Genomic DNA, 14,857 nt, shown 5'->3' on the forward strand with positions numbered 1-14,857 from the left:
CACAGTGTACAGCCCCTCAGGTGCCCTCCATATACACGGTATACAGCCCCTCAGGTGCCCTCCATATACACGGTGTACAGCCCCTCAGGTGCCCTCCATATACACGGTGTACAGCCCCTCAGGTGCCCTCCATATACACGGTGTACAGCCCCTCAGGTGCCCTCCATATACACGGTGTACAGCCCCTCAGGTACAGCCCCTCAGGTGCCCCCCCATATACACGGTGTACAGCCCCTCAGGTGCCCCCCATATAAACGGTGTACAGCCCCTCAGGTGCCCCCCATATACACAGTGTACAGCCCCTCAGGTGCCCCCCATATACACGGTGTACAGCCCCTCAGGTGCCCCCCATATACACGGTGTACAGCCCCTCAGGTGCCCCCCATATACACGGTGTACAGCCCCTCAGGTGCCCCCCATATACACGGTGTACAGCCCCTCAGGTGCCCCCCATATACACGGTGTACAGCCCCTCAGGTGCCCCCCATATACACGGTGTACAGCCCCTCAGGTGCCCCCCATATACACGGTGTACAGCCCCTCAGGTGCCCCCCATATACACGGTGTACAGCCCCTCAGGTGCCCCCCATATACACGGTGTACAGCCCCTCAGGTGCCCCCCATATACACGGTGTACAGCCCCTCAGGTGCCCCCCATATACACGGTGTACAGCCCCTCAGGTGCCCCCCATATACACGGTGTACAGCCCCTCAGGTGCCCCCCATATACACGGTGTACAGCCCCTCAGGTGCCCCCCATATACACGGTGTACAGCCCCTCAGGTGCCCCCCATATACACGGTGTACAGCCCCTCAGGTGCCCCCCATATACACGGTGTACAGCCCCTCAGGTGCCCCCCATATACACGGTGTACAGCCCCTCAGGTGCCCTCCATATACACAGTGTACAGCCCCTCAGGTGCCCCCCATATACACGGTGTACAGCCCCTCAGGTGCCCCCCATATACACAGTGTACAGCCCCTCAGGTACCCCCCATATACAGTGTACAGCCCCTCAGGTGCCCTCCATATACACAGTGTACAGCCCCTCAGGTGCCCCCCATATACAGTGTACAGCCCCTCAGGTGCCCCGTATACACGGTGTATTTTCGCCTTAAAAATAAAGCAGGTTGTAGGATCAGGAAGCCGCAGCATGCACACCTCCCTGGCGCCGTTCCCTTCATATACTGGCCGCCTATAGGGGTAGCTTGATGCTTATGGAATTATACTACATTTAGCAGCGCAGCTCCCCTAGTGGCTACTGCCGGGAGAGGTGTCCCTGCTGGTGATCCGGATAATCTCCTGTATTCCGCGGTGACTCCCGGAAACTTTTAGATAACCGGTAAATGAATGCGGTATACAGGTTTCCACACATGGTCACGCTTAGCTCCTCACATAACCCGGAAGTTAGTTGGAACGCATCACCGGAAGTGTCTGGTCAGCTGACTCCACACACCGGAAGTGAGGGAATCGCAGGGCTGAATGTGTTTTCTGTCATTGTTGGAGCAGAGGAGTCATCGGGATCTTCATGTCATCCCTGTCCTGTCCCCAGTACACTGTGTCATATCCTGGCCTGGTGGTCATCACAGGTGAGATCCCTCTCATTATTATCACATATATACTTTAGGAAGCCCACCTCTGTCACAGGGGTGCTGTATACCTCCTTCACGTCTCTGTATATCCCAGGACTGCCATGCCACCCTATATACAGCGGATCTGACGAGGCTGAAGTTGGTTTCTTATTCGGCAGTTTCCTATTAAGAGGATTTTTCTTTTTCCTGTTTTAGCTATTATTCTTACAGAAAATGTATAATATTCATACCCTACCCTAAGTGAGGGGCCCTGAGGGGACCGGTGATAAAAATGGCCAAAAGGACGCCACGGTTGGCATAAAAATGGGCATCAAAGTTAAAACACTAAATTCTGATTTAAAAATAAAATTGATTTTCGGCCACTGATCTCACACTGATAATACACAGAGAGGGATGCCCCGCATCACATCCAAGAGAGTCCAGCCTGGCCCAAAGTGGTTCTGGGTGTAAAAACTGGCATCAAAGTGGGCACATAGGCATTTTTCATGATTTGAATAAGTAACAGGTGTTTTCAAAGGGTTAAATGAGTTCGGGCCACTGATCTCACACTGATAACACACAGAGAGGGATGCCCCACATCACACTGATAATACACAGAGAGGGATGCCCCGCATCACATCCAAGAGAGTCCAGCCTGGCCCAAAGTGGGTCTGGGTATAAAAACTGGCATCAAAGTGGGCAGACCGTCATTTTTCCTAATTTAAATAAGTAACAAGTATTTTCAAAGGGTTAAATGAGTTTGGGCCACTGATCTCACACTACGTACACACAGAGAGGGATGCCCCACATCACACTGATAATACACAGAGAGTGGCTCCAGTTTTTATAATGGTCTGTATGTACAATGGAGCAAATGCCAAACTGCACCACAACAGCATCGAGGATGAAGATAAGAGACATCCCCTCATCCATGGCGTCTCCGCTGCAATAGGAACGTATCAGCGGGTTAGATTACTCCCACCTCCAGGTAGTTCCCCTTTAAGGCCAGTTCACATGGGAGTAAAATCGGTGGAATTTGGCAACGGAACTGTCCGCCTGCCTCTGTGACATACAGTCTGTCTATGGGAGGGATTGCGCGCCTCCGTTTTCGAGGAGAACGGAGGCGTGCGATCCCTCCCATAGACAGGCTGTATGTCACAGAGGCAGGCGGAGAGTTCCGTTGCCAAATTCCACCGATTTTACTCTGTGTGAACTGGCCTTAAAGGGGAACTACCTGGAGGTGGAAGTAATCTAACCCGCTGATATGTCCCTATTGCAGCGGAGACGCCATGGATGAGGGGATGTCTCTTATCTTCGTCCTCAATGCCGTTGTGGTGCAGTTTGGCATTTCCTCCATTGTACATACAGACCATTATAAGAACTGGAGCCACTCTCTGTGTATTATCAGTGTGATGCGGGGCATCCCTCTCTGTGTGTACGTAGTGTGAGATCAGTGGCCCAAACTCATTTAACCCTTTAAAAACACCTGTTACTTATTCAAATTAGGAAATAATGCCAATCTGCCCACTTTGATGCCAGTTTTTACACCCAGAACCACTTTGGGCCAGGCTAGACTCTGTTGGATGTGATGCGGGGGATCCCTCTCTGTGTAATATCAGTGTGAGATCAGTGGCCCGATATCATTTAACCCTTTGAAAAAAACACCGGTTACTTATTCAAATTAGGAAAAAATGCCTATGTGCCCACTTTGATGCCAGTTTTTATACCCAGAACCACTTTGGGCCAGGCTGGACTCTCTTGGATGTGATGCGGGGCATCCCTCTCTGTGTATTATCAGTGTGAGATCAGTGGCCCAAAGTCAATTTTATTTTTAAATAATAATTTTGTGGTTTTACTTTCATGCCCATTTTTATGCCAACCGTGGGGTCTTTTTTGCCATTTTTATCACCAGTCCTCTCAGGGCCCCTAACTTACGGTAGGGTATGAATATTATACATTTTCTGTAAGAATAATAGCTAAAACAGGAAAAAGAAAAATCCTCTGAATAAGAAACTGCCGAATAAGAAACCAACTTCAGCCCCGAATAAGAAACTGGCCGAATAAGAAACCAACTTCAGCCTCGTGCGGATCTGTATATCACAGATATAATAGACCATCCATTAATCCCCAATACTGTTCTTTATGTCACCAGTACACCTCCTATATTACACAACACCCTAGATACCACCAGGTCAACCTATATATTGCTTCACAATACTATATACAAACTTATATACCCCTATACTGTGATAAGGAACCTCTATATAAGAATATCCATGCCCCATATACTGTGATAAGGAGCCTCTATATAATAATATCCATCCCCCATATACTGTGATATAGAGCCTCTATATAATAATATCCATCCCCCATATACTGTGATATAGAGCCTCTATATAATAATATCCATCCCCCATATACTGTGATATAGAGCCTCTATTTAATAATATCCATGCCCCATATACTGTGATATTGAGCCTCTATTTAATAATATCCATCCACTATATACTGTAATATAGAGCCTCTATATAATAATATCCATGACCCATATACGATTATATAGATGCAGATACATCTGTAATTGTTCCCTGAATAATATAATCTCCCATGCACTTCTCTCTCACTACAGCTCCATAAACCTCCATAATATACACTGGTTTATCCCCCATATACTATTTGTTCTGCTTTCTCTCTCTTTTGTATGTTGAATATGACTTCACTGCATACACTGCCAAATAGCTTTCCATAATATACATTGATTTATATCCAGTGATCTGTGGTATTTGGCTCCATGACACTAGCAGGTGAGCATTTAGAGGAGAAGTCAACAAGTGCTGGGGAGGAAGAGGATACAAGAAACAACATGCTCTTACCTCCCCCGCTACAGCGCTTGTGGCCGCATCCTGCCACTTTGGGCATCTAATTTTGACATGTGCGGCCCGCTCAGCCAGTCAGAGGCCACATCGGGGTACCGCTTCGGCCACTGAGTGGACCGCACACGTCACAACTCAGTTCCGCTTCGGAAACCGACGAGGGACCAGAGCGGCAGGATGCGACCACCAGCGCTGGACTGGGGGAAGTAAGAGCATTTTGTTTCTTGTATTCTCTCCCTCCCCAATACTTGTAGAAAAAAAAAAAAACATCAATTTGCCCAGACTTTAAAGGTGTTGTCTGACAATGAAACATGTTTTCAACTGTCTAATAAATTAACATATATTGGTAAAATAAAGTTATTTTACTACTTGTCTACCTTTCATACTTTCCTTCTGCTTCATTGCACCACTAGTCTAGTGCACATCTACATCTGTACATTCTAGGTGGGAATTCAGCCATCTCTTTTTCCTTCTTACTACACTTTCATGATTACATTTTCCCCCTGTAGTGGGAGGAGATACAGTTTTTTTTTCAATATATGCAGATTTATTAGACAATTGAAACTTGGTTTCATAGCCGGAAAACCCCTCTAAAGGGGTTGTCCGGTCAGGATTGTTTTTTTGGTAACGCCTTCCTGGCTCCAGCACTTCCCCCTTTTGTGCGGCTGCTTCTTGCTCTTAAGATGTGATGTTACAGGCCCACTCAGCCTCAGCTGAGTGGGCTTGCAATGTCACGTCTCTAGACCAGGAAGCCGCCACACCTTGGGGGACCAAAGCAGAGGAATGCAGGTGGCAGTGCTGGAGCCAGGAAGGTAAGTGGATGTCATTGTTTTTACCCATCCTCTCCCCGACATTGCCTGAAAAAAAGGTGTCTTGGCCAGAATACCCCTTAAGTTAGCATGGATTGTATGTCTCATGGATGCCAATTGTACTGAGATCTCGGAAATCTGAAAGTTAGGTCAACACCTTGAACTTCTTGGGGGGGATTTATCAAGACTGGCATTCTCGTACACAGTCTTAAATTATGCCCTGCCCCCTTCTCACCAGCCGGATTTACTAAGAATCCTCCTCTTAGTAAGTCCGGCCGGCCCTGTTCATAACCCTGTGCAATAAATCTACACCTGTTTCCAGCAGGTGTAGATTTGTATCATGATTTACGCCTGCAATCAGGGCAGTGAGGATGAAGGTAAGTTTCTTACCTTCATCCTCAGCTCTGTTTCTGTGTAGTTTAAAGGAGACCTGTCACCGGAGAGGAGAGTCCGACGCTCATAGAGAATGAATGGGGAGTCCGATGCTCCGTCATTCTCTATGGGCTTCGGGCGCTCCTATCTCCGTGACCTGACCGGCTCAGGAAGTGGGATCAGGTGAGTATAGGAGGCTGTAACGGGGGGTCAGGAGCCTGTCACCCCGGCACGGGGGGTGAGAGGTCCTCTTTAAAGGTATATCCTTAGGCTAATACAGCGGTTTGGAGCACTGGAGGTGGTAGTCTCACCCCCAGTGCTTCAAACCACCGAATTAGCCTTAGAATATAACTACAAACTACTCCGAAACAGCGCTGAGGATGAAGGTAAGAAACTTGGGACATATCAGCAACTTCTATCAGCAGATTCATCCAACTGCTAATAGTTTTTCTTTATATAATATAAATAAAATATATAACATATACATATAATCCTATATGAATCAGCACTGGTTGTATTCCCATTACTGACGTATAATACGTGTTATACGTACTGAAGCCAGGTCTATGCTGATCACTGACCTATAATACATGTTGTTATACCCAATCACTCCTATATGATACACTTTTATACTCCTGAGTGTACCAACTCTTCTCATCCTTTTTTTCTTTGTAATAGGGTCATTCTGCATGAAATGTGTTTCTGCTAAACAAAGTTGGAGTGAAGAACCCTCTCCATGTGCTTCCGTCCAGCCTGCATGTAGCATTTGTCTCTCAGGATTAAGATGCAGAAAGATAGAGGTCAAGTCACAGAGACTATATTAAGTCTGACCCTTAGGATCATCTGCTTGCTGACTGGAGGGGTGAGAAATGTGCAGATTTTTGTAACGCTGTTTTTAGGCACATTATGGAAACTTCTATTGAGGTGTGACAATCTTGTTTGTAAATCTATAGGAATATGTCATTGAGAAGAAGAGCGGTAGGAGTAAATCAACTAGAGGTGACGTCTTATCAGGAAATCTTGACAAGATTCGTAGTGCTATTAAGGAGTCTTCAGCTCACTATGGGGCAGACAATAATCAGAAGATTGTGGAACTCGCCAACATGATTGTTTGTCTGCTGAGTGAAGAAGTGAGTGCTGTAGGGAATGCTGGCAAAATGTATAGTAACACCAATGGCGGTATCTAAATATTGACTGTATTATTGTGTGTGTCAGGTCCCTGTACGATGTCAGGACATCACTGTCTATTTCTCCATGGAGGAGTGGGAGTATATAGAAGGACACAGAGATCTCTACAAAGATGTGATGGCCGACGACCTTTGGCTCCACACCTCACTGGGTAAGAGATTTATTTTAAGGGTTAATAATCAGGATTTTAGTTATATAATTTTAGAGATATGAGTAAAAATTTATTTTATTTTAATCAGGTCACAAAAACATTGAGGAAATACTTGAAGAACATGTCAGTCCAGCGTCTTCACCAGAACATTCAGATTTTGATTCCACTTCTGAAGTCTCCAAATGTCATACAAATCCAGAAATTTTGGGGAATGATATACAGGAAGAATCTATATCTTGTGAAGAACAGGATGAAACACATGAATATTCATCCTGTACTATTAATATGAAAGATGCTGAGTGTGAAGAAGAGGATATCATAGATGTTGATATATATATACCTGTAGATGCAATACAATCTCCATCTACCGATGTATCTGAAAAGATGGTGTCGATAGAGAATCAAAATCATGAGAATATTGACGTTATTACCATTCCAGATCATTCCCCGACTCGATTTGATATCTCTGAAGAGAGTGATTGGTCTGATGAGGAAAAAGAAAGCTATCAGGAAATCTTGGAGAAGCCTAGGAACTCCATTAAGAACTTGTATCGTTCGTCTTTTCCTTCTGGTGTCCACACGCAGAACAAGAATGATAAAAAGTACAATGCCTCACTATGTGAAGGACCTTCAACAAAAATCATTGACCATGTGGTTGATGACTCTAAATCCTTTATCTGCAGTGAATGTGGAAAGTGTCTTCCTACTCAGTTAGATCTGGTAACCCACCAGGAGGCTCATATTGAAGCAAGCAAGTGTTCAGGGGTAAATGGAAGGAAATCCTTTACACGTAACCCTATTCCCAAACCTGATTTCAGCGGTGAAGAAGTATTTAAATGTCGGATCTGTGGGTTGTGTTTCAACAATACAATAGAACTTGTCACCCACCACCAAATTCATATCAAGAAACCATATCCCTGTTCAGTATGTGGACGGGGATTCTACAGTCGTTCGGGGCTGGTGACGCATCAGAAAACTCATGCATTCAAGAGACTTTACGATTGTCCCACATGTGGAAAAACTTTTATTTCCAACGCTCACCTGATGTTGCATCAAGAGGTACACGGTGAGGCTGGAGACAGTTCAGGAACTGGTGCGGACACCGGAGACAGTTCGGGCGGAGGCTCTAATCTGACTGAGTATCAACATTTTGCAACTCAAGATAAATTATTTTCCTGCTCTATATGTGGTGAATGCTTCTATAGCAGTGAACAGTTTCTCCAGCATCAGAAAAGCCACTTCAAGAACGATCCTCTTATGTGCCCCGAGTGTGGGAAGATTTTCATGAGAAAGTCAGGACTCTCCAAGCATCGGAGAGTTGTCCACCAGGGACACGTAGCACTGGCATGCGCTGCATGTGGTAAAGGCTTTGCTTGCAAATCAGAGCTGGCTAGGCACATGACTGTTCACTCAGGACAGAAACCATACACCTGTACTGAGTGTGGGAAATGCTTCTCCTTTAAATCTGCTCTTGTAAGGCATCAAAGGATTCACAGCGGAGATAGACTGCAATACTGCCCTGAATGTGGGAAAGGATTCTCATGCAACTCCGAGCTTCTTCGGCATCAATCTGTTCATCAGTAAGCATTTTTATATTTATTAGTAGTTAAGAATTATCTTCTTATACCTAAATTCTACCCTTTCTTATACCTAAACACTTATAATACAACAATAATATTGTGCCTTTTACCAATATGCCCCTCATGTCATTCTTACAGGGGTCTACTATATAACAGGGCCACTGGTGATTTTCATGCCCTAAAACATGAAGATGGAAATGGGTGACCACCATGTTCTTATTATTTCTCCTGCAGGCACAGGGTCATAGATCAGCTTACTGGGCTCCCCTGAGGATTAGGGGAAGGATAAGGTTAGCTGCAGCCAAAGAAGGTAAATGAATTTATAGAACGGCGCCGGGATTGATGCTAATAGAGCTGCTAGGGTACTTCACCCCTGGCCGGTGCCCGTGAATAGAATGGCGCGCCATACACGGCAACCGGGGTGCGGTTAAAAAAAAAAAAGGATCACGGCACTGGCGTTGTTCTATCCATGGGCAAGACTTAAAGCGAATGTACCTGATGGTACAATCGCTTTAAAGACACCCCTTTAGTTAATTAAACAGCCCATTCCTAAAGTGCAGCGATGATTGAAAAGCACTTCCTGTTTCTGAGGTGTCACATAGAGTGTAATGCCTTATAGCATGTTGTATGGTAGTAAGGGGTAGGGGAATGGCAGACTGTGGCATGGTGCTGAATTTTTCCCCCATAAAGATTTTCTTGTGGCCTTAGACAGCCTTCTGCCATCACTTGAGGATGCTTATGACACTGAATGTGATTGGGCCATCAACATTTATCCGCAAATCCCATAACACTCCCATTCGTAACAGCACCCCTGAAAGTATATAACTAATTGTTACAGAGCTGCAGTGTAATAACTATATGGCAGATGTCCCTCGGCAACAGATATCACAGAAATATGGTATGAAAGGAGCCTTATTGCACAACAGTTTTGCTCTTTATAATGGTGACATGGCTGTCACTGTATGTGAGGGGGTCCACCTGCTGTCCCTGTTTTTGGGATCCCGTGGACTGCACAATATTTGGGGCTTCTTTTGTCATTTTTATGGGGGCCATATGGCAGAGCCTTCTGTGTACATTGTGACATTTACAAAGTCCTCACAGGGCTCAGTTTCTTGTGCGGCCCTTTCTGGCATTAAGTTGTCGGTGGTTTTTCAGCATGTCAGAATGGCCCAATCAGCCGACAGATGAGCACTTACTTTTTCATTGAATGATTGCTAGTTATTACATAGGGCGATATTGTTTCACAGTTGCTGACTAGCTGCAAAGGATCATGTGACTCCATATAACCAGACGTTTTTAGACTTAAGTGGGTGTGTGGCGTGCCATTTCTAATAGGTTATTGTGCTGTGGTCCTTATTTGAATAGGTTTGTCATAGTCACAGGTAGGGCTGGGCGATTAATCGAATTAATTTGATTAATCGTCCAGAATGTTGAAATCGTTTTGATTTTTAGTGAAAATCGTAAATTCGATTTTCACAAAAAATCATTTCGGGCTGCGGTGCCGGAGAGGAGCTGAGAGGAAGGGGGGTTGCGGTGCGGGCCGGCGGGAGAGCCTTAGAGGGGCGGTGTGGGTGAGCGGGGAGAAGATGGTGGAGAGGGGCGGTGCGGTGCCAGCGGCCTCCAGCCACTGACAGCGCCGCCGCTGACCTGCCCCCGACCTCTCCACTGAGCGTCCCGCTCTCCTCACGGCCAGATATGGAGGTCCCGGGTCTGTGGAGGAGGAGGCTGCAGGGACTACAGTAGGTGGTGATGACCCCCGTTCCTGCTGTATAGCTCCGTGACCCGCAGCGACGCAATTACCACTTCCTGTAGTCCCTGCGGCCTCCTCCTCCACAGACCCAGGACCTCCACGCCTGCCTGGGAGGGGAGCGTGTGTGTGGAGGTGAGAGGAGGAGGAGATGTATGTGCCCTCCTGCTCCAATCACCCCCAGCTGCACCAGTCACCCCCAGTCCCCTCATTGTCCCCCAATCCCCTCAGTGTCCCCATAATCCCCTCAGTGTCCCCCCAATCTCCTCAGTGTCCCCCCCCAATCCTCCCAGTGTCACCTCAGTCCCCCCTCAGTTTTACCCCAGTCCCCTTCAGTGTTCCCCCAATCCCCTCAGTGTCCCCCCAGTCCCCTTCAGTCTCACCCCATTCCCCCTCAGTCTCCCCAGTCACCCCTCATCTATACCTGTACTACTACACCCCTTATCCACTATGCCTCCACTACTACACCCCTCATCCACTATACCTCCACTACTACACCCCTCATCCACTATGCCTCCACTACTACACCCCTCATCCACTATACCTCCACTACTACACCCCTTATCCACTATGCCTCCACTACTACACCCCTTATCCACTATGCCTCCACTACTACACCCCTCATTCACTATGCCTCCACTACTACACCCCTTATCCACTATACCTCCACTACTACACCCCTCATCCACTATGCCTCCACTACTTCACCCCTCATCCACTATGCCTCCACTACTACACCCCTCATCCACTATGCCTCCACTACTACACCCCTTATCCACTATGCCTCCACTACTACACCCCTCATTCACTATGCCTCCACTACTACACCCCTCATCCACTATACCTCCACTACTACACCCCTCATCCACTATGCCTCCACTACTACACCCCTCATCCACTATGCCTCCACTACTACACCCCTCATCCACTATACCTCCACTACTACACCCCTTATCCACTATACCTCCCCTACTACACCCTACGTAGATGGAGGCACAATCATGATTTCCTATACTATATGGGGGCTTTGTTACACTGGAAAGCAATACAGCTGTTGTCTGAAATATCATTAAAATAGTATCTGATGCTACAGGGAGAAAATGTTCTGTTTATTTAGCAAAAAAAGGAAAAAAATTGAGAATCGTCCAAAATTTTTTCAAAATCGAGATTTTATTTTTTGCCCATATCGCCCAGCCCTAGTCACAGGTTATAACAACAAGGCTCCTAGTGGTTTTATATAAAGATGAAGACTTTTCATTGAGGTTGTATTAGTTACAGAGAAAAATACTTGCTTGGTAGAAATTAGCAAATCTCGAGCTCTACCGAGTCCAGCTGAAACCATGTGTGCGACATTTGATTACCATTAGCAGAAGAAGTTGGATGCAGCCCTAGGGAGTCCTGGAAAACATGGATACAGCCTATAGCGATACAAGTTTACCAGTCAGCCTTAGGGCTGCCTCCAACATCTGCAAGCACGCTTGGGTTCAGATGGGCTCAATTATGCGAGAGATTCGCTCATCCCTTTTGCTTGGCCCTGGCAGACTTGTCATAGTTTCTATGACACCATCACCACCTAGTTCTTTTATTGTCTTAGAGGACTGACATACCTACATCTGTGCTTTAAATCTGAACAATTATATTAATTTAGTTTCAATTCTGATTCTTTAATAATGGGGTTGGCCACTTAATAGTAAAATAGGTCAGTGTACAGTATTAGTAAGTGTACTCACTGTATATACTGACAGCAGCTCCCTGTGTATAGAGCTTAAATCAGACTCCCCTCCTCCAGACTGTGCTGCCCCGCTCTGTTTTGTTTCTGTCCATAAAATGGCCGACATGGAGGAGCATGTGACTATGCCCCGCTACCTGTGTCCTCCATAGACATATACAGGCTCAGTGGTGGACACTGGGGGGGGGCATATTCACACACTCCTCCATGTCAGGACATGACAGGAACACCACAGAGCAGGGCAGCACAGCCTGGAGGAGGGGAGTCTGTTTTTAGGTCTATGAGGTACACAGGGAGCTGCTGTCAGTATATACAGTGAGTACACTTACTAAGGCTATGTTCATACGCTGTATAAGACCAGCTGTTCCATGAAGTGACTGCAGTACTGGCCGGATGATCTTTTCCGCCATTGAGTTCTGATGCGGGTGCATCAGTGCGTGCCCGCATCAGAACTCCCCACAGCACACTATGAAGCACATGGCCGGAGCACTGACAGGGTTTTCTGCGGCCGCTATTCAATGAATAGTGGCCACAGATAACTGACATTATTTTCTATGTTTTCTATGGCACCGCTAGGGATCCGGGCTGTAGTGTATACCAGCCTGCAGCACAACGTAAGTTCCGTACCAATCACAGCCGTTGGAACAATGGCTGTGATTAGTAGGAAACTTAAGTTGTGCGAACATGGCCTAATACTGTACTCTGAACTATTTTACTATAAAGTGGCCAACCCCTTTAACCCTTTGCATTGTATAACTGTAAAATCGTATCGATCATCTATGTCCTTATAAGTAATGTCTGTGTTTTTTGTTACAGGAGCCTATTTCTGACGTCCCTGGTTCTGCCTATGGATAAAGCAGTTAATGATCTCACTACAGGGAGCATCTCAGGAGAAGCCTAAGAGAATATATTATAATGTACAATCTCTTATAACTCAGGTTAATATGTTTTGGAAACATAAAGCTGACCGCCGCTCAAAACCTGTAATCCCTGGTGTGACTGCAATGGATCCACAGTCCGATGTCAGAGGCATGCACAAGGACACACAATGCAGTTATACAGTGTTAGGAGCCCACCAAAGACCTTATCATATGTTATTTTCCTGGACACTTGTATGTTTTGCCTTGAGGAATGAGATATTATAGGTAGTGAGTGCAGTTAAAGGGAATGTGTTTGTATGCTAAGAAACTTTTGGTGATGGTTTTTATTTCTAGCTTTCCACGTTACTTTCTGTATTTTAAAACTCATGATGTTTTACAGTTTTCTCTTTGGCCACTAAGCCTAACAAGAAGCTGACACTTCCAGTTCTGTACAAGCAACTTCTTAACAGTCTCATTATTATCGTCACAGGCAGGATTACAGTGAAAGGTAGCACCTACAAAGATAACACAGGATCTATCATTGACAATAGGCAATAAACACAGAATCTGAACAAAAGCTCAGGCAAGATAACTGCTGCCATAGTAATGTACATAAAATATAAAAGTCTACAATCTGATTATAAAAAAAACAAGAATTTTTTTTAAATTTAATTAGTAAAAAAAATAGTGGTACATTCCCTTTAAGCTGGCCATACAATAAAGATTGCGGATAACTGAAAAGGCTGACCTTTAGCGCTTGACATCTGTCAAAAAGTTGATCTTCTGCGTTGGATTTTGTCGGTCATTCTTAGGCGCTTAGTTGAAAGTTCATAGTCTTCTAGGGTCGGTACTGAGTGCCCGGAATCTCTAGTGTATGGCCGGGTGTAGACGTTAAATGGGACAGTTGCGGGTTCTATGGAGTGAGAAATTAAATGTTATTGTCGTAATACAGTTTATACCTAAGTGAATGTTTTTATATGATTTGAAAAAAAAATAAAATATATTCTAGTCTTTAAGGAGTAATAACTTGTACTAATAACAAAGCCTTCACTGGATTGTCTTATAATGGATGTTATTGTGGCTGATGGGTAAATTCTGTTCTAGAAGTGTTTATTAAAAGGGGTACTCCGGTGGGAAAAATGTTTTCAAATCAACTGGTGTTGGATAGTTATACAGATTTGTAAATTATTTCTATTTAAAGAGGTATTCCGACATCAGGTAAAAAAAATAAACATTCTGCAGAAGCATATAGCATTGCTTACATGTCTGGTACAAGTCCCAGAATGCATTGCTTTCCCTCACCTCTTCCGCATAGTCCTTCCAACCTGCCTCCTACCCTCTCCAGAACTCCTGCCTCTTCCCTTCCTCAAAACATCTCTTTTTCATTGCACACCATTGCAATCTAATCATTGAGACTGCAGCATCTGTTGTTATTCAGCATAAGGGTATGTGCACACATGGAATCCGCGCATAGAATTTCAAGCGGATTCCGCCGCGCACCCCTGCTTGAAGTTCCACCTGTCCCATAGGCTCCTTTCTATGCTCAGGCAGATCCCGCCGTCCTTCCAAAGAATTGTCATGTCATGCTGCTCTTCTGGGACAATTGGTTGCCACAAAAGACCACGTGACTGAACCCAAGCACAGATGTTTGGGTAATGGACTTAATTACTTCTGGACTGGACCTTTTGAAGTCTATAGGGGACCTGGCAACATGTCAGAATAGGTTTTTGGCATTTTGCCGATGCCCTTCCCAATAGAAGGCTAAAATGTGATGTGATTGGTGCTAAAGACATTATTTCAGGAGCACATGACTATGACGAGTGCATACTAAGCCAACAAGACCGAATAAAGTCTAATATGTAAAATAAAAAATCAACGGAATGTTTTTTTCTATGTCATTTTGAAGCCTTGGATGGTGTGATTTCATTTCACTTCACTTGCTTGGCAGTCTGCATATACGCTGCCTTTGATCTCTGT

The 14,857-nt window shown here is 45.3% G+C and overlaps 1 protein-coding gene across 2 annotated transcripts; it reads left to right on the forward strand.

Annotated features, from left to right (window-relative positions):
• The first annotated feature begins 1,462 nt into the window (after nucleotides 1–1,462).
• LOC138799577 (zinc finger protein 383-like) lies at nucleotides 1,463–14,709 on the forward strand. 2 transcript variants are annotated; one of them, XM_069980961.1, is made up of 6 exons: nucleotides 1,463–1,589; nucleotides 6,304–6,487; nucleotides 6,579–6,755; nucleotides 6,841–6,964; nucleotides 7,053–8,544; nucleotides 12,837–14,709. In XM_069980961.1, the coding sequence occupies exons 2-6, from the start codon at nucleotides 6,410–6,412 to the stop codon at nucleotides 12,919–12,921; spliced, it is 1,956 nt and encodes a 651-aa protein (XP_069837062.1). In that variant the 5' UTR covers nucleotides 1,463–1,589; nucleotides 6,304–6,409; the 3' UTR covers nucleotides 12,922–14,709. The 2 variants fall into 2 exon arrangements, with proteins under 2 accessions (XP_069837062.1, XP_069837063.1); XM_069980962.1 differs by lacking the exon at nucleotides 12,837–14,709 and adding an exon at nucleotides 8,779–8,855.
• The last annotated feature ends 148 nt before the right edge of the window (nucleotides 14,710–14,857 follow it).

The sequence above is a fragment of the Dendropsophus ebraccatus genome, chromosome 8 (genome assembly GCF_027789765.1).
Source record: "Dendropsophus ebraccatus isolate aDenEbr1 chromosome 8, aDenEbr1.pat, whole genome shotgun sequence".
Classification (NCBI taxonomy): domain Eukaryota; kingdom Metazoa; phylum Chordata; class Amphibia; order Anura; family Hylidae; genus Dendropsophus; species Dendropsophus ebraccatus.